Raw genomic sequence first — 23,116 nt, forward strand, 5'->3', positions numbered from 1 at the left:
TAATGGTTAATTAAATATGTATCCTGACTGGTTCATGTTTGATACAGTGTGTGATAGAGAGAGGAGTGGCTCAACCTGGCCCTGTTTGGTTTCCCTGGAAACTGGGAGGTCAGGCTGATCCTGTCAGCAATTAAACAATCGTCACTTCCTGTTTGTCAGACTCACCGTCAGGAAAGCAGTTATCAGGGTCCATGGCCTCTTCAGCGGTCTCTGAGTACTCATCCTCTTCCTCGCCAGCCTTCCTTAGATCCACAGTGCTGCCCTCCGATAGGCTGATGGCATCCTTCTGCTAAGGGAGACAACCAATCAGTGGTAATCATACTGGTACACAAACCCTAACCAGATCACAGATCTAAAAATGAATCGCCTGGAATTTCAAGTTACAATATCAACTGACAAAAATCTAAGGCACTGCCAGTCTTCTGTATTGCTCCCCTGTGGATGTTGGAGTATTTCCATTTAGGTGACTACCAATCGGGAGGAAATATCTGGGTGTATACAGACTTTCAAAAATAATTAATAGAAATCCACTGATGAAATCTGAAGACTAGCTTTACCAAGTGGAAAACAGGGAATTTATCTCTGTGGGCAAAAATGAATACTGTTAAAATGATGGTGTCTTCAAAGATTAACTCTATGATGATTTCTTTACATTGTCATATGTCAGTGCTTAAGAAGTTTAACAAGGTAGTTAGGGATTACCTGTGAAATGGGAAGAACCCCCAAATTAGTTTGATCAAGCTGATTACCACTGTAGGGCAATGAATGGCATTGCCCAACACAGAACTGTGCAATTCTGCCTTTAAAATGGTCAAAACATGCAAACACTGGTCAGGAAGTAGTTCACATCTGGGTTAGATGGAGATAGAGAAGTTGCTCACGTCCCGTCTTAGATTTATAGATGCTCTGTTGCAAAAAACATCCCAGTCCCCTCCAGAAGGGGATGTTGCCTGTCTCAATATAAACAAGGCTACTCATCTATATGGGAAAATCCTGTGATTAAGACAGTAAACAAAAGAGTATGTGGGTTTAGAGTGTTCTGCTCTTATCAGTGGCTAAAGGATCAATATAATCTAACTAGTAAAGGGGACTTTTGGAAGTAACTCCAATTATGGAATTGTATACATCCTCTACATGGGTTACAATTCATAGGTTAGACTCAAGCTTGGTCTAATTCAAAGCTGAGTGCTGGAAATGGAAGAGATCTAATGGGTACAACTGTCTGATGGTCTCCCCGTTTTGGACCAGCCAGGATCAGACTAAGGAATTTAAAAACTACAAGCATGCATGCACGCACTCTCAAACACACTCATGCTGGCACACACACACCATACCCAGCAAACACCAATGTTGTAAAACACAGTGTGATGAGCTCAGCTGTACACTGTGTAGAGACAGCTGAGAAGGCTGGCTAGGACAGTAATGTGCTGAATGTATACAGGGAAGGATCAGCCATTGTCACTGTGTATGTGTGTGTGTGTGTGATGGATATTTCCACAATGCCACAGTGGGGGTCTCAGCTGTGTACCATCAGCAGGTAGACCTGAGTCAACACAACCCTCATGAATAAATGCTGCTGATGCACCTGCCTGTCTGTCTCTCTGCCTGTATTTCTGTCTGTCTGCTTGTCTGTCTGTCTGCTTGTCTGTCTGTCTCTCTGAAGATGGAGGAGAGGAGAGGTGAGGAGGCTATTGAGACACATCCCAACTTTGTATGATTATGATTATGTGGGATTGTTAGGTCCCCTGTGGTCCTGACCCCATGAGGTTTCGGTATTTGCACACTGACAGCCACCTGAACAAAGCCACAAACCTACATATCACCCACACAGTGGGCACTAGTGTTGCAAGTTTCATTGAATAACTGCCGAATGTCTATGTTGCTCAGCTGTTGCCGTGGAGGTTCAGGTTGCCTGGACCTTGTGCTTGCCGTGGTAGTACTGTGGTGTCTTTCAGGAACCTTTCCTGGAGTGGGTTGCACCAACAGGATTTAGGACCAGTCTTAAGCTAAGACTGGCGAAACTCAACGTTCTATGTCTAAAATGATGTTGCGCCTGTTGCACCACGCTGACTTAAGCTGCTTTTTCCCTAAGTCTAGTCCCAAATGTTACGCCCTGTGGAGAGGAGTCTTATGTTAAAACAGAACGTTTTCTGTGTTGGTTTCTATAGTAGGCTAACTTTCACAAAACCGTTGAGTGCAGCTAAAACAACAAGTAGCCTATAACAATGGCGCGTCTAATTTATAGATTGTATAATGAACGCGCTTTAAGACGTGAGAGAGTAGTGCGAGACAGAACTAACCCGCTGGATATGTACAATGATGAGGAGTTATTTCATAGGTTTCGTTTCAGTAGGGTTGAGATTTTTTCTCTAGTGGACGAACTGTCCGACGATTTGCGCTTTCAGGCAGACCGAAATGCTGCCCTGACGCCAACGTTACAGCTTTTAATTGCACTGAGGTTTTATGCAAACGGTGCATTTCAAAACACTGTGGGGGACATGATCGGCGTGCATAAATCTACAGCTCGTAGAGTTATTCGTAGGGTCTCGCTGGCACTGAGTCGCCGCCTACCGCATTATGTCAACTTGCCTAACGAGGCCGAGGCAATCGCTGTCAAGCAGCGTTTCCGCCAGGCGTCTGGCATCCCTGGTATCATCATGGTAGAAATGTATGGGTATCATGGCAACGCACGTTCCATTCTAGAATTCCACGGGCACTTTCATGAACGCGCATGTTACCACCAGTCTTAGTTAAGACTGGTCGTAAATTCAGTTGGTGCAACAGGCGTTAGATATGGGCCTAAGACCGTTCTTAACTAAGACTGACTTAGGACTTAAGACAGTCTTAGCAAAGACTAGTTGGTGCAACCCACTCCTGGCCTTTCAACCAGCCCCTGGAGAGACAGGCTCCACCATCTTCCAGGAACTGTCCCCACAGTCAATCATGACTCATCAGTGACAGGCAAGAAGGATTATTCATTGCACGTGAAACAGTTACAGACATGGCGATCTGGGAGAGCAGGGAACAGCGACCAGGGACCCAACCTCAGGTCTGGGAGAGCAGGGACCAGGGACCCAACCTCAGGTCTGGGAGAGCAGGGACCAGGGACCCAACCTCAGGTCTGGGAGAGCAAGGCCCAGGGACCCAACCTCTGGTCTGGGAGAGCAGGGACCAGGGACCCAACCTCCGGTCACCATGTCGACCCACAATAGGAGTCCAGAGTGATGAAGGATGACCCTGTGTCCTTTTACCAGCTTTGCTAGTCTGCCAGTGTGGCTGTGGTGTTCCAGTGATTCAAGGTTAAGGGTTCCTGATGAGTCATGTAAATCACCTGGGTGCCAGAGTGGGAAATATGCTTCCTCAGCAGGAGATCACTGCTCATGGCTTGGCTGGCCACCTGCAGATCATCCATCAGCACTAACAGGCTTACACACCAAAATAACAACACACGTCACCACTGAACTGGATTTCGCTGTGAATAAGTGCATCTACTGAATGGCATTAATCACCGTCATCGTTATGATTCCACAGAGCTTAGAGAGTGTGACCTCGAACGGAGGGGGTGGGGTGGGGGCTGGGGCTTCTCTGGGGATGGGTGGGGGGGGTACAAGAGGGGAAATATCTGGTATTCACAACACACATGCATACATGTTCAGCCTGTCCACCAATCCTCCAGCCCACTTGCTGGTGCCTTGGTCCTTTACAAAAAAAATCTACTATTTTAGTTTACTAGTTTGTATCCTAAAGAATTGGATGTCAGTGCACAATCTCTTTCTCTCACACACACATAGACACACACACAGGAGGGCATGTTTTTCAACTAGATGTGGCACTTGCATGTATATCTGCACAGTCATCATCACAGTCAACTTCTTACACTGGCAAGGCCAGAGAGAGAGAGCAAGAGAGCGAGAGAGAGAAGGGGAGGGGGCAGGTGTCCTTGAGGATGAAAAGAGAGTGGGCACAGGGCAGGTGTGATATGATGGTGGGAGCAAGAAGATAAAGAGAGAAGGATGGACAGAGAAGGAGAGGAGGTAAAAGAACAGGTGCATGAAAGGTGGCATAGGAGGAGTAGTAGAGAAGCAGGGGGATGAGGAGGAGGAGGCAGCAGTAAGGAGAAGGAAGAGGAGGTAGCTGCTCTCTGCCTCCCTGTGTCAGCAGACCAGGTGTGGACAGGAACAACATGACACAGATAAGTCAAGTTTGCTTTGACAGAGGAACGGGGAGGAAGAGGGGGAGGGAGGAGGGCAGAGGAGGGAAGAGGGAGAGAGTAGGTGGGGAAGTGGCAGGGCAGAGGAAGAGGAGAAAGAGAGCGGAAGAAGCCAAAACAGGAGTATTAAGACACAAAACAGAGGAAGGAAGAGAGGGAGAGATAGAGGGAGAAATGCAGACAGAAGGAGTACACATCCCTCTCTATGCTTCCATGCTGAATCATGTCTGCAGCCTGCCAACAGTATATGATCCCAGCACACACACACACGTGAATGGATGCAGAGAGACAGATCGCCGAGTACAAGTCAAATGCCGGCCCATTATGCACTTTGCCCTAGAGTGTTTGATTGGGCGGTGTCTGCAAGGATGCTGTTGTGGGTCATTGTTCGTGTGGTGCATGCAGTGGTAGGGACAGGAGACGAGGGAAGCATTCACGTCCTGCTAACATGTTTCCTCTAAAGCAGTGGTTCCCAAACCTGTCCTCAGGGACCACCTGTCCTGCATGTTTTAGATGTTTCCCTGCTCCAACACACCTGATTCAAATGTATGTTCGTTACCAAGCTTCTACAGAGCCAGATAGCGACTCATTCATTTGAATCAGGTGTGTTGAAGCAGGGAAACATCTAAAACATGCAGGACAGGTGGTCCCTGAGGACAGGTTTGGGAACCACCGCTCTAAAGAGAGTGGAGAAAGGAGAGAGACAGAAGGGGTGAGAGAGAGAGAGAGAGAGAGAGAGAGAGAGAGAGAGAGAGTGAGAGAGAGAGAGAGAGAGAGTAGGGAGAATAGAGAGAGACAGAGATAGAGACAAAGTCAAAGAGAGCAGAAAGAGTTGTGTTTCAAGTGCCTGTGTGTGATGCTTCCTCACCGGCTTGCTCTCCTCCTCTTCCTCATCCTCCTCTTCCTCAGAGCAGTCGCTCTGCTCATCGTCCTCTTCCTCGGGAAGTTCCAGGTCCGACTCTCCGGGGGCGATAGGAACACTGATAGTCAGGTTAGGGTTGGTCATGTAGCTGTCTCCATCAGGCAACATGTACTGCTCTCCGTGGCGACCTACACAACACAACGCAATGGTTGTACTTTCCATGGCAACCAACACTTCTTACCCTCCCCCCCTTACTTATTACCCCCAGGACCAGTCTGTTACTCCCCTCACCTATTACCACCAGTACTAGTCAAGGGCTCGAAAACATTTTTTTTTTACTTGTAAGCACTAGCAAAAATTAAGAGCGCCCACCAAATATTTGAATATAGTCTTTTCAGCTCTTCAAAATGTGGCTAATTTCAATCAAAAATCTGCATTGAAGTTGAGAACGAACAATTTCAAGCCCTGCAGTCTGTTACCCCCTCACCTATGACCCCCACAGGGTTTCTGCAGTTGTCAACAAGTTACATTTAAGACTTTTTTAGACCTTTATGAATGCAATTTAAGACCTATTTCACGTCCTTACTGGCAAACAAAGTATGAAGGATATGAAGTAAAATCAATAGTCCAAAAATGACTTGCAAAGTAAATTAATTTATTCACGTTCAACTGAACATGACTACACAGAAACAGGCTTCAACCAAGCACTAAATGCACTGTTCTCGAGCCAGATCTCGTTGAACTTGCACTTACCCATATTTGATTAAAGCAACGTTAACAGAAACAATTTTAACTTATTGGGTGCGCTTTGCTTTCGGCAAGCACAAAAATTGTTATCTCACATATATATTATTATTATTATTCTTTTTGCCCCCCTAAAACTTTGTCAATATTAGGACTACATACACAATGCCTGTGTCAAAATGTTTGTCTTTGTCGCGATTGAGTTGCTTGTATTTGGATTTACGTTCCGTTGCACAGTTTAGGAGGTTACAACGTTTTTGTGGAGTCAAAGTGCCTTTAGTCGACGAAGGGTAATCTGTGCTAGCTACGTCACCACGTCAACACACGTTAGCAACAACGCATGGATACAACGTGATAGAGACGTTCTAGCACGCAAAATGGAGCTTGGATTACGATGGAAAATCCCACCCCAAAAAATCCCAACCATTTGGTTTTGTTGAGAAAGCGATTTCGAGTGGAACTGCAATCTCGGATGTTTGATTTAGGTCGTCAAAGTCTTTGTAATTTGAGCGAGTAGGGGTCGCCCGTGAGACCGCCTAGTCTTTTAGGCGGCAGCCATGCTAGGAAGCGTCATAATAGTATTTTTAGTAGCTAATTTTATAGTTCGATTTTACACTAAAAAACAGAAAGAGGGACATTTTATGACGATATGACTATTGTGAAGACAGCCAGGTGGTTAGATTTTAATGTAGGTTGCTGTAAAAACTTTGATTTGTTTGCTACGTGAGAGCCCCGTCAGCCTCCATTGACGATTGCGGCAGCAACAACAGTGTTGTCTATGAATGTTGACACTCGTGGACAACAGTGTTGTCGATCTGCGTCTAATGAGTATTTTCTTAATTACGTACCAGGGTCAATTCTACATCCAAATGGAGAGCAGTGATATATGGCGATTGTGAAGACAGCCAGCGGGTCAGCATATTTTTGTGATTTGTGTAAAACTTGGAATTTGAGTGAGACTGCGTCTTGTTTTGACGTTAGCCTCTGAGTCACAGACTGGCTCGCCCACTGGCAGTGTGTAGTACATAGTAAGCAGGATTGAGAACCACTGTAAGTCCAGCGATCTTTCCATTGTTTCACAATCAAATCCGTTCCACTTTATAAGTAGGGAGAATACCCATAGCAATAGAATTCCACTCCACGTTTTCTAGAAAAAAAGCATCAAGCACGCAGATTCAACTCCCATACACTTTGATCGACGCATCGCGCTTGTAGCTAGTAGTACTTCAGACATCACTGTTCCACAGACGAGATGGACATCAGGAGGGTTTTTTTGAGGAAGAGGAAAGTAAGTCAAAGTTGCCCAGTTTTCCCTTCAGTGGCCAAAGCACCCTTATAAGATATTCTCTGACTATAATAGCATTTGTTAAGTCACAAAGATCCTTTTGCAAACATTATGATTATAGCTAGCTAGACAAGCAAGCTTTTTACCTACATCTAGCACTAGGCAATACCATACTTTATTTACCCTTTACAAGTGAAACAGCATTTGTTGATTTCTTAATCTGGGTCTGAAATATGTTGTGCTTTTGGCCGTGTTCAGATTTAGGCGTCTGTTTCAGGCAGAAAGAGATGACAAGGATGTTTTTTCCAAGTAGCTACAAAAGAAATAGCTGGTGTTTTTTTTAGTGCCATAACGACCGTGAGCTAATCTGGAGTTAACCTTAGCTAACATGCTAGTTTGTCTAGTTTGTCTAACATTGTGTTCCAATGTAAATAAGGTTGCTCAACTTGTAATTTTGGCAATTCGCAGAATTTTATTGCTACATGTTAGTCTGTAACATGAAGGCAAAACTGATTCAACCATTAAAACCATATATCCTCTGAAAGCTTATACTCAGTAGGATGTTATCTAATGAGACAAGAGACACGTCCATCTCTCCATATTAGTATGCTGCCCATGCATAATAAATTCGGTATTGGTAAATGGAGTAGGCTATATGGCTGATACTTTTTTGGGCTGTGCCATTTAGGGAAACTGATTCAACCACCTAAACCATGTATTTTCGGAAAGCTTACATCCTAAGGATGTGATCTGTGGAAAAGACTACAGGTTTGAACACAAATTTGATCATTTCTGAACTGTCCAGTCATGCTTTAGGGAGATGCCATTTTTTTATGTAGCCTACATAATTATTAGGCTACTAAACCTATACCAATTGTGAATTTCATATGCTGATAACATGATTTACATCTCAGAAGTCTTCATATGAAAAATCTACATTAAGCTTATTATTATCAATATGAAAGAATGCTCAATGCATCTCCATGTCTCCTGATATAGGTGGTAGAGAGTGAGTCAGAGGCAGGGGCAGCATGCAGGGGCAGTGGAGACAGCTCTGTTGCTGAGGTGAGTGCTGAAAGGTGACAGGTAGTTGTAGATGTCCCATTGCTTATTGGGAAGTTTAGTTTTCAAAATATTTTAATGTCCAGCCCCTCAGTATATGTATTACAATTATGGTAAATTGTTGTGGTAAGTGCACCAGAATGCAGGAAATTGCATCTACATCTTTAAAAAATGTCTAGGTGACAAACCCCCAGACCCCCCGCATAATGTGTCCCCCCCACTCTCAAAATGCTGCTGACGCCCATGGCTACAGTACTGTCTTCAATGCCACACATTGCCACAGCTATGGCTTTATTATGTCTATGGCTGTTCTTTAATGCTGCAGAATGCTCCATTTACTTGAATGGGGCATCCCAACGTTCTGCGGTGAACAATTTTCTCATATTTGACCGTTGCTGTGGACATTTGACCGCTGTCAAGGGAAGTGGCCTTTTTGCCTCGGATGGCGAACAATTTCTCTGCTGATCAACGATACGAATGGTAACAAATATATTGTAAAAAGACAAACTGTCTGAAGTTATTTTTGTTGGCAAGTAGCCGTGTAATAAGTGGGATAATGCATAGAACGCCGGTCATTATTGGGAAAATAAGCCCCTTCAGGGCGAAAATAAACCCCTCCGCTTCTCGTCGGGGTGCTGTTCTTCCTGTCGGGGCTTATTTTCCCGATAATGACCGGCGTTCTATACATTATCCCTTACAAAAGAAACATTCTCATTTCCGGCGCTCTCAAACAATCAGTGAAGTGTGGATAGCAACAGCAGCTAGCTTGCCTCTAGCAAACTGCTTTTGAATTAGCCATGTCCCCCTAAATTAATATCGAACTTATTTACGTTTATGGGGGCTTATTTTCAGTTAGCAGACGGTACTATTTGAATCGCAATTCCATCTGAAATACTGCCAGTGACAACGTTGTTACAGTAGCTTGTTTCAAAGGGGGTTCCTTGTTTCAAAGGGTGTTCTTAATGAATTATGCAATATGGGTAGGCTAAATGCTTGAAAATATCACTAGAAGGGAAAACGGACCCACCTGCAACCGACGCAAGTAAGCACACCCTACAATTTCCCCAGAAATTGTACCCTCTCTAGTTACTTTTAGTAGTAGCTTTTTCATGAGAGGAGGCACCACGTTATCCCACACTCTACATTGTAACACACTACCTTGGCTTGCTCCGATAAATTCTGAATGGGCTGAAGTTTGCATTGTTTTAAAAACCAAGTTGGTTTTTGTTTTATGTCAAAATCCCCAAATCACATTAAGAAAGAAAAACATTATAAAAGTCACATATAATCCAATATATTTTTAAGACCAGTCAGAATCGTAATTAAGACTTTTTATGACATTTTAAGGCCTAAAATTTGGATGATTTGATTTTATACTTTTTAAGACTTTGCCCCCAGTACCAGTCTGTTACCCCCCTCACCTATCACCCCCAGGGGCAGCCCGTTCCCCTCAGGGTGGAGCTGGCTGAGCCTCCTTAGCTTCATCATGGCCTTGGCCTCCTTGCTCTTCTGTCGCCGCCGTTTGAAGTTCCCATTGAAGAAGTTGCAGAACTGCTGTCGCAGCCACCCCAGGCCTCGCGCTATCCTGGCGATGGCAATCTGCAGGTTGTTCATCTCGCCGTCATCATCCGGAGCTGAGAGGTTGTCACAGCTGAAGGAGCTGAGCAACAGAGCCAGGAACAGGTTCAACACCTGGACAGCAGAGAGAGACAGGTTCAACACCTACCTCATCTACACAGGTGTGTGGGTTTATTGTGTTTGTGAGTACTGTGTGTGTGCATGTCTCCTCTGTTTGTGTACTGTGTGTAGTATGCCTTTGTGTGTTATGTGTGTGTGTGTATACAAAGCATATGAAGAAGCCCAGTATAAACAGCATCTGTGATTTGGTCCTGGTTTTAAATGTCAGCATGTAACTGGAGCACCACACAACCATGTCAAACAATACAACCTGAACCGTCTGATTACAGCATGTGAGTGTGTGGGTGTATAAGAAAAAGTGTGTGTGTCAGATAGTGTGTCTCTCTGTGTGTGTGAGTGTGTGTGTGAGAGTGTGTTTGTGTGAGTGTGTGCGTGAGCGTGTGTGAGTGTGTTCATTAAACAACACCCTGACCTCTTCACCACATCAAGAGTGCTTTCTCTACCTCTCCTGTGAATCAAACTGGCAGACTGCTATGTGATAGCATTAGGTCAGGGATTCGTGCGCGAGCTGCCTTTAGGGAGTGCGCGAGAGGAAAAATGTAATGGTGGTCTAATGGAGTAATAATTAATATTAATTATTATATGGCAACAACAGTACGAGCGTTCTGATTGGCTAAAGGGTAGTCATGCCAGCCGCGTATTGCCGTCTGACGTAATCTTCAATAAAACTGCAATCTGACTCTGAGCCTGGGCATGTGTCCTCGCAATCCTTTCTTTAAAGGGGTCATTGATTACAGAACCGAATTTTCCTTGTCACAGTTGAATAACAACAGTTCAGTGGGTAAAATAGACATACAGTGAACCTCAAAGTCCATTGACACACCTTTACTATGCAAAACTCACAAATAACAAATGTAGCTGTAAAACGGTAGGTTTTGAAAAAGCCACCAATTGACGGTGGCTCCACCTTTTTTGGCTCTGGTCTGTAAACTACCTTGGTCACGTCCCAGAATTTGCTGTGCGCTGCTCTGTGTATTTCCACAGAATTACAAAGAATAACATTTTCTAGCATATTGAAAATGGACTACGGTGGTAAATGCAGTATTCCAGGCTATACAGGGAATGCTGACAGTCTTCCTAAGGAACCAAACACTCGACGGGCTGTGATGTTTGTCTATGAGAAGATCCCTGTGCAGTTCGACCCTCAATTACACATTTGCTCGAACCATTTAACCGAGCACAGTTTTGAAAACCTGGGACAATGTAAAGCAGGATATGCTCAGAAGCTGTTGCTGAAAAGAGGTGCTGTTCCGACCGTATGTTCATCACAACTATAAGCTGTAGTATGATGTTGTCGCTAACAGTTATTAGCACAGTTATTGCTAACGTATCCTGCCTATATCTAGCATCGGTAGAATGTGTGATGATTTAGTTTATTGGCAATGGGGTAACATTATTTAATGTTCCTGACTGTGTTTACGTAATTCAAATAAATAACCTGTGTTGTCATGTAAATCTACAATTCAAGATGGATGTTTGTCCAAGTCTATTTTTCAGCAAGACAGCTATAGCTAACTGAAGCAGAGTTGAATCACGAGTAGTGCTAACGTTACCCACCTAAGTCGATCCTGTTTGCTTCGACAACAGAAGTGGAAACAACTAACGTAATCATTTCAAATGTTATCTGGCCAGAGCGACTTACAGTAAGTACAGGGACATTCTCCCCAAAACAATAGTTTTGTTGGCAGTGTTACATCTTTGCTCCGCAACTTTTTTTACTAGGAGCACAGTAGCCCCTGACTGAAGATTTTAGGAGCGCAAGCAGAAAATTTAGGGGCACACCTTATATTGACCTGCAATGCATTTATTCATGTTACTAGATAGGGTACAATTCAGTGGCAATTTTTGATCCTTTTTAGGAGTGCTCAAGCACCCCTAAATGTATATATATATATAATATATTTTATTTAAATATATTGTTTATTATCATTTGATGCTGGTAGTTCATGAACAAAGGGACATCCTTAGTTTTTTCATTAAATATTTTGCATAATAATTAGTGCTGTCAGTTAAACGCGTTATTAACGGCATTAACGCAAACCCAAATTAACGGCGTAATTTTTTTTATCGTACGATTAATGCTCTTTTTGACCTAGCAAACTTTATAGTTTTTTTCACATTCTGTTGCAACAACCACTGACGTTGGAAAAACTACAATACCACACTGGATCTAGCTATACCGGAAACAAAACAACAGGCCAAGCCCCCACCCCTCACCCCTCGGCTTGAAGCAACGGTCCCGGTGGATGTAGGTGGTATTGCATGTACGGTTAGGTTTCCGACTTTTCCGGTCGTTTTTATTCCATTAACTCCATTCAACATTTACAAAACTATCTCCCCCAATATTTTTTTTGATTCTCGAACCTGGCTCATACTACTAGCTTTTTCATAGAATAATTTTTGAAAGTTTGAAACCAATCCGAAATGGGTAAACTAGCAACCCATTTATTTGCTTAGTCAATGAAAGTTGCCTGCAAATGTGCTGGCGGATACTAACAGGGCACGAGCACAAAAGTTCACATTGGCCGATAGCCGATTTACGAGCTCTACTACTAACAGGGCACGAGCACAAAAGTTCACATTGGCCGATACCCGATTGACGAGCTCTTAGCTCTCGGAGCTAAGGAAAAAAAGAGCCACTGTTTAAAGCTAGACAGGAAGACACGGAAGTGGAAAGATGGCCGCGTCCAGTCTCGCGCTCTCGCTTGCCTCACTGTGCCACTGAGCACTTTTCATAGAAATGAATGGGGACGCCATCTTGGAAGACAAAAGTAGCTTACTCTAGTTATATTAACTCTGTGCAACAGGCACGCCACACACTTGTTTGGGCTTGCGAGCCGGCTAAAGAGTAGTAGGAGAGCCCGTTTACGGATATTAGACATTCTCTGGTAGTAGGCTGACGTTACGTTTTGAGTTGATTGCCAGCGCCAGACGCCAAAATGGATGCCAATAAGATTCTGAATGGAAAGTTTACTTTTAAAAGGTTGCCAAATGGTTCCATCAACAAGACAAAAGTGATCAGTGTGTTCTGTCATTGTGAACTGAGCTATCATCGCAGCACGTCGTGGAGTTTAACCCTTTCAAACGTAAGTTCAAAATTTCTTGACTGTCCCCCCAGCGTGAGTTCTTATTGCGCGTGAGTTTGGATCAATCTCAACATTCCAGAAATTGATTATGACATATTAAAATCGAATTGCTATACTATTTCCGCATTTCTAGGTTTGCATTTTCCATTGACCTAGTTTGCACCCCGTACTAGTGACGACTACTCCATTCTTTGGTTGTTTTGTTTATCCCGCCTTCTCGTTACGTATTTCTTCCGCTTCAGGGAACTGGCGGAAACCTTCAAAGTAGATATTTTGGCTATGATTCTGGTGACTGAAGTATTTGTATGACTCAAATTATATCACCCATATATATATTGCACGATACTGAGATGGAAGATGTATTTCACGAGGTGATATTTCTGCCAAACTAGCTAGCTCGTAGCGTATCAAAGAGTCAAATCAACAAGTTAGCTGTCGCTAATTTACTAGGCTATGTTACGTTGTTTGTGTGGTCGGATTATAACGAACACACAATTTTTCAGATACATCCAGTCAGTATAACTTGATTGCTATGTATGGTTTTGTTTTCTCTAGCTGGCTTCCATCTCGTAAACCTACTGAGTTGGTAGCACATCCCGTGTTCACAAAATAAGTAAGGAAACGATGCATTACAATCCTAGCGAGTTAGTCTGTCTGGATGCACCTGCATTATTTTGTTTTAAACTGACCACACAAACAACGTAACATAGCCTTGTAAATTATCAAACAAATTGAGCCATACAGGCAAGGCTGGAAAATGACTTCCAGACCCCTCGACCAAAGGCGATCAAGCAAGCTCATGCTGCTTGGATACTTCCAAACCTTTATGGTTGGCTTCTACTTTTCTAGGAAAACCTGTGGCATGATATTGAGATGAAAGCATGACCTGTTGTTGATTTCCACAATCTGATGTTTGTGCTAGCTAGCTCGTAGTAACTTGCTATAGTCTAATTAGAGCAAACACAATAATGCAGACATCCATTCTAAATTGATGGCTATGTTTTGTTTTCTCTTGCTACCATCCATTGCCATTCATTTCCTTGTTGATGGAACATTTATTATTCCTCAGGCCACAGTTCAAGTATTGCAAAAATGAGGCAAATGTAATTCGTTAAGAAAATCTAGGTTAGAGCTACTTGATGGACGACATAGAATAAACCAGACTTTATGCTTATTCAATATAACAACCTATTGAAATGACAAGACAGTAATGTATGACTGTAATGTTTCATAGGGTTATGAACACACCTCTTGTCATACCACTTGACTGCCTGCTGTTGACCATTTTCTGTCTATTGAACATCTCCCTTTCTAATTTTACAGGTGAATGTTGGTCCGCACGGGCCCCGTTCCAAGAGACAGAAAATGTTGAAAGAGGGTTGCACTGCTGTACAAATTGTTCATGTATAGTACTAAATTGCCTTCTCTCAGGTGTGCAGAGCAAGTAAGGTCAGCACAAAGCGACCCATCTCTGCTGAACATCAACTAAACCGTTGCCATCCCACATCTTCACCACATCTTCACCACATTACATAAAGGGACTATAGAGAGCATCCCGAGGAGCTGAATCACGGCCTGGTTTGGGAACTGCACCGCTTCAAACCGCAACTCTGCAGAGGATAGTCAGGACAGCCAAGAATATAGTTGGGGTCTCTCTTCCCTCCCTCACAAACATACCTAACGCTGCATCCGCAAAGCCACACGCATTGTTGACAAACCCATGCACCCCACAGACTCTCGATATTTTAGCATATGGATGCTACCTCAATAACTGATGTTCACATATGGTGTTAGTATGTTATGTGTACATTCACATATTGTATATTTAGGATGTTCCCTATATTTTTGCTTATCATGGATGTAATCTATGTTCTGTGTACTTATATGTTATCTTATGCCAGGTTGCCTTGAGTTGTCTTGTCCTAAGAATTTCAGTGCCCAGTCTGACCTTGTGGTGTTGTATACACCTGACAATAAAAGACTTGAACTTGAAGTATCCCCACCTCTTTGTGTCTTGGGGAATTTGTCACAAATTGAATCTCGTCTTGTTGGACCAATTTTATTTACCTAATTCTATTTAGTTGTAGTTCTGGAAGAATGTTGTTTTGTTTCATTGTGTAATGTAAGGGTATGATGATAATAAATGCCAGTTGACTTGCCAAGACAACAGACCCAGATATCCCAAGCCCATCATGATCCTGGATGTCCATTGTGGATCCTGTGTAAAGGTCCTAAATATAGCCAGCACATCACACAACTCAAACGTGCTGTACATGTTTGAGTTGTGATATGATATTCCTTGATATGTAACGTGAGAGTGACGTGGTTATACCCTTTCCTGGACATGTACCTGAAACGAATTCAAGGATGCTGTGGTAAAAACGTGTTTCTGTGGGTTTTTTATAGGTTGTTGCGAATTAGGGGTATAAGTTATTACTGTCATTACTGTTCCGAATTTGAAATATTCATATAAGTGAATCCACAGTGATCGAATATGGTATAGGATCGTATGTAGCTGTCGACAAGCTAACTTGGCTATAACCGATAATGTGGGCTGCCATGTTTTTTGTTTTGATCAGTACTCAATGCATTGTGGGTGTCAAAGGGTCAACGAGATAACCTACTCTTCTCACGAGAAAATAATGAGGTGTACGGGGTCAAGTGGTACATCATCAAAGTTCATCTTTGTTGCCGGAACACTATAACATCCAAGATGGCCGCAAGTAAATACGAGACGAAAGACAGACGAATGTCGGATGTTTTAGATGCATATTTGTGAATGTATATCTATTATTTTCGATCTATGGTTGGTTATACAATAGTAAAATATGTTGTAAGTGATAGCCAAGTCAAGGAATACGGATAATATTATGGTTTACTAGGTGGCGTGAGTCAAAGCTTGAGTTATTTTTGGTTAGCTGTTAGCTAACATTAGCTAAACTACATTGTCTGAGCGTTTACATATAGATAATAAAGGTAAACTTTCTCAAAATATACAGTAAATTGAGTCTTTTTTGTATAATATACACGTAGGCTGATACTGAACTCTTTATTGTTACGTAATAAGCGAAACTGGATGTTGTAAGGACGCGTTCCTGTCACACCAGTGTGACAGTACGCTGTGGGGCCCAGCCAGCAGTGTTGCCAGATTAGATTGACAGTTTTCCGCCCAATAACAATTTAAAACCCGCCCACTTCTATAAAAAACCGCCAAAATCCTTACTTTTCCAGAAAGCCGTGTAAAACCATGACATGTTCAATAGAAAATACGCCACAAACATTCAAAGCTTTAATCTGCAAAAACGGAGATTAAATTTACAGATCACTAAGAGCAGAATGAGATAAAACATTACACCTGAAGTTTTTAGCTCAACACAATAAAGTAATGACATTCTGCCATGACATGTAACGCTAGATTAAGCCACAATTAAACTCCAAAATCCAACCTATTTAAAATGTATATAGCTCTCTATTTTTTTTTTTCAACAAGCACAGAAACACTACTAGGCCTCCTGTATTTGTTCCGATTGTTCTCTCCCCTTCGCGATTGTTCCTCTCTATCCCTTATACACAAACACAAAAATGAATTGCTAGAATTTACAGTATTGTTGATATCGCAGTATCCATGGATTCCAAAGCCCCACTCCAAATGATTGTCCCTACAGTCACTGAACAAGCCAATTAGCTTACTGGCTAATAGATGGAAGAATCAAATCTCCCCAACATTTGCCGGGGAGGTTTGAAAGTAGCGGATGTCCACCCATTCCTTGAAAGGCCAGAGCGAACATCCATGAGGCTGGAAAGTAGCGGTAGTCCCATGCGATTTCTTGTGTCATCCTTTAGCAGCGTCACCTGGGAAAATGCCCTCTCAACATGAGCATTGGATATTGGCAGTGTGAGCAATCGAATGGCACCCAGTGCTAATTCCTGAAAACACTGATTTCCTCCCGCGTCTTTGAACGCTTCAACTTCCATCCAAAAAGCGTCAATGGCCTGGTTACTTGAGAAGCCTGCTGATGCTACATTTCTCCATTGGCACTCTAACTTGTCCATTGAGCATGAGAAAAACTCAAGAGGCAAGTCTTTAACTCCTGGCCTGTTTGTGGTAGACATCACAGAGGTCGGACTAAGCAGCTCCAGTTTGCGCAGCATTTCCAGTGATGAAGGTAAGCGCATTTGATATTGCACCAGCACTTCTTTTAGAAAAGCCATACATCGCGCTGAAATTCCCTCCTTCAACTCAGGCGTTAGCGTACTTGCTTCCAGAAGCTGTTGGAATGTGGTACCTAGGTCTGCATCCTGAGGTGACAGGTAGATGCTGGACAATTTCAGATCAAGTTCCCTGAGATGACTGTCAGTGTTCATGCACAATACGCTGGGCTTTATAACTCTTTTCAGTGTAGAAATGTACAGTCTTTCAAGATCTTTAAACACACCCAGTGTGTCTCCTGTTTCCAGTTGGAAGTATTTATTCACGGTTCTGATTTCTGTCAAAATGGGGCGGAGAAAGTGCATGTAAAGGGTATTCGATTGGTCGCTGTACATTTCTTTCAGTAGCCTAGCTGAATAACAGTGTTCTGCATTTGATACCAAGTTGAAATGGATCTTGAGTGCGTCTTTTTGATCTAAAATCCTCTCGATGCAGTCTGCTATCACTAACCAACGGGTAGAGCTGGGTGTTACCAATTTCAGGGGACACTCTCCATCGTTAATGGTCTCATAGATATTCCTATAGTCACTCTGGCGTTTTGCTGAATGAGCAAACCAGTTATAGGTTTCTTTGATCATATATTCAAGGTTGCTTGGGAGAAGTTGCATAGCTTTGTTCGCAACTAGATCAAGTGAGTGACAAACACAGCGAATAAGCTGTAGATTAGGCTGCTTTTGTTTGAGTAACGTGAACACAGAGTGATTTTTTCCGACCATCACACTTGCCCCGTCTGTAGCAATCCCCACCATGTTTTTGATGTCCAGGCCACACATCCTCAGAAAGGCATCAATTGCGTCAGTAATTCCAGTAGCACTTGCGTTGTGAAGATCAACAAGCCCCAAATAAGTACTAACAAATTTGCCGTGTTTCTGTGAGCGGTATTTAACACACAGACACAGGAGTTTACTCACTGATATGTCCGTGCTTTCGTCAAGGTAGAGAGAATAAGACTCGCCAATATCTTGCTGTAACTCCTCTCTGAAGTGCGGTGCCAGGACAGACTTTATAACTGCGCTACACTTGGTCCTGTGCATTTTGAATGTTCCCATCTCCTCGTGCAAAATATCTGACAAGTCATCCACTGCGTTGATGGAAGTGTGGCAAGCAACATAGGTTGCAATTCTGAGTTCACAACGTTTTTGGTCATCATTGATTGTGCCTCCACTATTACCAGCCATTGGTACTGTAAATGATTTCACGCTGGGCACACAACGGGACTTGTGCTTCTTTGTGGAAGCATGATCTTTCAGATCGCTAAGTTGAGCCCTGATCTCCGTGTTACAATATTTGCAACGGGCTTTACACTCATCTTGTGGGACAGACTCGATCCACTTTTTCAACTCCGGATCCGTCTCCCACTCTTTTCTGTAAAGCTTTTTATACTTCCCCCACTTCGGCATATTTTTACTTTTCGAAAACCAATGCAAACCCAAGTTAGCTACGATCTGCTTTAAGCAACTTCATGCTAGGTAGGCCTACCCTACAGATCAGCCTCTGTCCCTTGCCCTTCCTGTATTCAGTTCCTAATAGTTATTGAACAATAACACATGCCAATCAAATAGTTTGCTTGAATGTTTTCAGTCTTTAAAAAAAGCGCCCAATGTGGCAACACTGCCAGCCAGCAGCCGTCACACCAGTGTGACGCTATGCGTCAAAGGGTTAAAATTAGTGCTGTCAAACGATTAAAATATTTAATCGCGATTAATCTCATTAATGTCATAGTTAACTCGCGATTAATCAATTAATCGCACATTTTTATCTATTCTAAATGTCCCTTGATTTCTTTTTGTCCCATTCTTTTTTCAAATTTTAAAGCTCTTATCAACATGGAAAAGTGGTTCGGATTGCTTCGTGCAAATATTTTTTTTATTGAAAACAACATTGCAATCGCCTGGCTTTGGAGGGGGCGGAGAATTCTCATGAATCGCATCAGCTGTGTGCTTGGCCATCAAGTGGTATTTCAGACTGGACGTGCTGCGATGATAGCTCAGTTAACAACGACAAAACACACAGATCACTTTGGTCTTGTCAATGGAACCATTTGGCAACTTTTTAAAAGTAAACTTTCCATTCAGAATCTTATTGGCATCCATTTCGGCGTCTCGCGCTCGCCATCCACTCAAAACGTAAAGTTAACCTACTACCAGAGAATGTCTCATATCCGTAAACGGGCTCTGCTACTACGCTTTAGCCGGATCGCAAGCCAAACAAGTGTGTGGCGTGCCTGTTGTTTTGTTTCCTGTCTAGCTAGATCCGGTGTGGTGTTGTAGTCTTTCGGTAATTGTTGCAACAGCATGTGAAAAAAACTACAAAGTTTGCTAGGCCAAAAAAAACGTTAATCGCACGATAAAAAAATTGACGCCGTTAATTTGGGTTTGTGTTAACGCCGTTAATAACGCGTTAAACTGACAGCACTAGTTAAAATACAATTTTTATGGTCAAGCAAACAGCTGATGCGAATTCTCCGCCCACTCGTCAAAGCCAGGCGATTGCAATGTTGTTTAAAAAAAAAAAAAAACATTTGCACGAAGCAATCCAAACCACTTTTCCATGTCGATAAGAGCATTAAAATTTGCTAAAAGAATGGATGAATCAAGGGACATTTAGAATAGATAAAAATGTGTGATTAATTGCGATTCATCGAGAGTTAACTATGACATTAATGCGATTAATCGTGATTAAATATTTTAATCGTTTGACAGCTCTAATAATAATACATAAATGTATTAATTGTTTCTCCAGTGAAATTAGGGATTTATATTAGCAAGGGGGTTTACGTTTAGCACTTTTGCAAAGCACTGTATTCATGTCACATTCTCATTGGGGGCTGAGAAAGACAGAGTACAGAGTACTCAGATCGGGAAATAAATCGAAAGAGAGAAAGATAGAGGGAAAGTTCAATGTAAAAGACAGTACAGATAGACAGAGAGAGAGAGATATTCCAGTTTCACAATTTAAGGGCCAGTGACTCAACCATGTGTAATTATTGAAAATTCTTTATCTGAACATTTGTTTTGTAAATATACTCACTGATAGGATGATGTCAGTCAGTTGCCGGAAAGATGCACGGCAATTAAAAAGGGTTGACTTTGTTTATTAGAACTCCGCCGGATTATGTAAGTTGAAGGCAGAGTGGTCAGATGAATGCATGGCATGGGTTACAAACGGCCTTATATACACTGGAGTAAACAACTTCAAAAATAGTTTCCAAAGAGTATTTTCCTACATGGCACAGCAGGTGATATGCATGTTTGTACTCTGTAAAGGGTTAGTGTCATCCCTCATTAAAGCATGTTCCACTGAACAATTGAATCCCTTGAGACCTTTGTCTAAATGCATACTGGGGTGAACTCCCTTGCATGACTTACTAACAGTGTAGTAGTCAAGACCAACTAAACCGAGACCAAGTCATGATCAAGAGCCAGGGGCGGAGCAAGGGTTGTGTCTCGGGAGGGGCAGAAACTGATTGGGGTGCCCCCTGTCATTAATATTTTGCAATGCAATAAAATATAACAATAAAAAGTAACTAAAGGCAACCTCTATTGTGAACAGCACATATAAGCCTAATAAATGTGTTTAGTCATCTTAGCCCATAATGTGCGAACAAAATGTAGGCCAGTAGGCTCACATTCAGCATTCATTAGAACCTCTCACACACAGTAAACTGTAGGCCTAAACAAATCCATGCATAAAAGGGGTTTAATGATCTGTCCATTTTCCCAAGAAGAGGTCATAAACCCCCAAAAATGAAGTTAAATACAGTAACCTATAGTCATCATAACAGTCCGTCCGTCCTTCATCTGCCGCTTGTCCGGGGATCGGGTCACGGGGGCAGCGACCTAAGCAGGAAGGCCCAGACTTCCCTCCCCCCGGCCACTTCCACCAGCTCTTCCTGGGGGACGCCGAGGCGTTCCCAGGCCAGCCGAGAGACATAGTCCCTCCAGCGTGTCCTGGGTCTTCCCCGGGGCCTCTTCCCAGTGGGACGTGCCCGGAACACCTCACCAGGGAGGCGTCCAGGAGGCATCTTAATCAGATGCCCGACGCGGAGGAGTAGCGGTTCTACTCTGAGCCCCTCCCGGATGACCGAGCTTCTCACCCTATCTCTAAGGGAGAGCCTGGACACTCTGCGGAGAAAGCTCATTTCGGACGCTTGTATTCGCAATCTCGTTCTTTCGGTCACTACCCATAGTATGTGACCATAGGTGAGGGTAGGAACGTAGATCGACTGGTAAAAAGAGAGCTTCGCCCTGACTCAGCTCCTTCTTCACCACGACGGACCGATGCAGAGCCCGCATCACTGCGGACGCCGCACCGATCCGCCTGTCGACCTCGCGCTCCATTCTTCCCTCACTCGTGAACAAGACCCCGAGATACTTGAACTCCTCCGCTTGGTTCAGGATCTCCTCCCCGACCCGGAGATGGCACTCCACCCTTTTCCGGTCGATAACCATGGAAATTCTGTCCATATAGGTAATGAATAGAATCGGTGACATAGGGCAGCCCTGGCGGAGTCCAACCCTCACCGGAAACAAGTTCGACTTACTACCGGCAATGCGGACCAAACTCTGGCACCGGCCGTACCGCCAGCCCCGATCAGGGAATCCGGTATCCCATACTCTCGGAGCACCCCCCACATCAGCCCCCGAGGGACACGGTCGAACGCCTTTTCCGAATCCACAAAACATGTGTAGACTGGTTGGGCGAACTCCCATGTACCCTCCAGGACTCTACGGAGGGTATAGAGCATTGCTCCTCCTCCTGAATCCGAGGTTCGACAATCCGAAGGACCTTCCTCTCCAGGACCCCTGAATAGACTTTCCCAGGGAGGCTGAGGAGTGTGATCCCCTAAAGTTGGAGCACAACCTTCGGTCCCCCTTTTTCAAGAGGGAAACCACCACCCCGGTCTGCCAGTCCAGAGGCACTGTCCCCGATGTCCACGCGATGTTGCAGAGTCGTGTCAACCAAGACAGCCCTACAACATCCAGAGCCTTAAGGAACTCCGGGCGGACCTCATCCACCCCAGGGGCCCTGCCACCGCGGAGCTTTTCAACCACCTCGGCGACCTCAGCCCCAGAGATAGAAGGGCCCCCTCCCCGATGTCCCCAGACTCTGCCTCCACGTCGGAAAGCGTGTTGGTGGAATTAAGGAGGTCTTCGAAGTATTCTTTCCACCGATCCAGGACGTGCCCCGTCAAGGTCAGCAGCGCACCATCCCCACCGTATACAGTGTTGACAGAGCACTGCTTCCCCCTCCTGTGTCGCCGGATGGTGGTCCAAAACCTTTTTGAAGCCGTTAGGAAGTCATTCTCCATGGCCTCGCCAAACTCCTCCTATGCCCGGGTTTTTGCCTCCGCGACCGCCAAAGCCGCGTTCCGCTTGGCCTGCCGGTACACATCAGCTGCCTCTGGAGTCCTACCAGCCAATAAAGTCTGATAGGCCTCCTTCTTCAGCTTGACGGCATCCCTCACCTCTGGAGTCCACCACCGGGTCCGAGGGTTACCGCCGCGACATGCACCGACCGCCTTGCGGCCGCAGCTCCGGTCAGCCACTTCAACAATGAAGGCCCGGAACATGGCCCATTTGGACTCAATGTCCCCGGCTCCCCCCGAGACATGATCGAAGCTCTCCCGGAGGTGGGAGTTGAAGCTCCTTCTGACAGAGGGTTCCGCCAGCCGTTCCCAGCAGACTCTCACATTACGTTTGGGCCTGACCGGCGTCCTCCCCCACCATCGAAGCCAACTCACCACCAGGTGGTGATCAGTTGACAGCTCCGCCCCTCTCTTCACCCGAGTGTCCAAGACACCGAACCGAGGGGAAACAAGTATTCCCACCCCAGCTTGACACCTCTCACCAAGGGCAACTCCAGAGTGGAAGAGAGTCCAGCCCCTCTCAAGGAGACTGGTTCCGGAGCCTACGCTGTGCGTCGAGGCGAGGCCGACTATGTCTACCTCGCGCACCAG

General features: G+C 44.2%; 1 protein-coding gene across 5 annotated transcripts in view; it reads right to left on the reverse strand.

Annotated features, from left to right (window-relative positions):
* LOC124470297 (sodium channel protein type 4 subunit alpha-like) overlaps positions 1-23,116 on the reverse strand; it is a 285,750-nt gene that overhangs the window by 61,634 nt on the left and 201,000 nt on the right. For 4 of the 5 annotated variants that reach the window (XM_047024115.1, XM_047024113.1, XM_047024118.1 and 1 more), the window contains 3 exons: positions 9,585-9,855; positions 5,079-5,260; positions 166-289 (listed from right to left, as the gene is read on the reverse strand). In XM_047024115.1, the coding sequence (XP_046880071.1) occupies positions 166-289; positions 5,079-5,260; positions 9,585-9,855 (577 nt within the window). The remainder of the gene's footprint in view (positions 1-165; positions 290-5,078; positions 5,261-9,584; positions 9,856-23,116) is intronic. The other variant, XM_047024114.1, reaches the window with a different exon arrangement.

This window comes from Hypomesus transpacificus, chromosome 8 (assembly GCF_021917145.1).
Source record: "Hypomesus transpacificus isolate Combined female chromosome 8, fHypTra1, whole genome shotgun sequence".
Lineage (NCBI taxonomy): Eukaryota > Metazoa > Chordata > Actinopteri > Osmeriformes > Osmeridae > Hypomesus > Hypomesus transpacificus.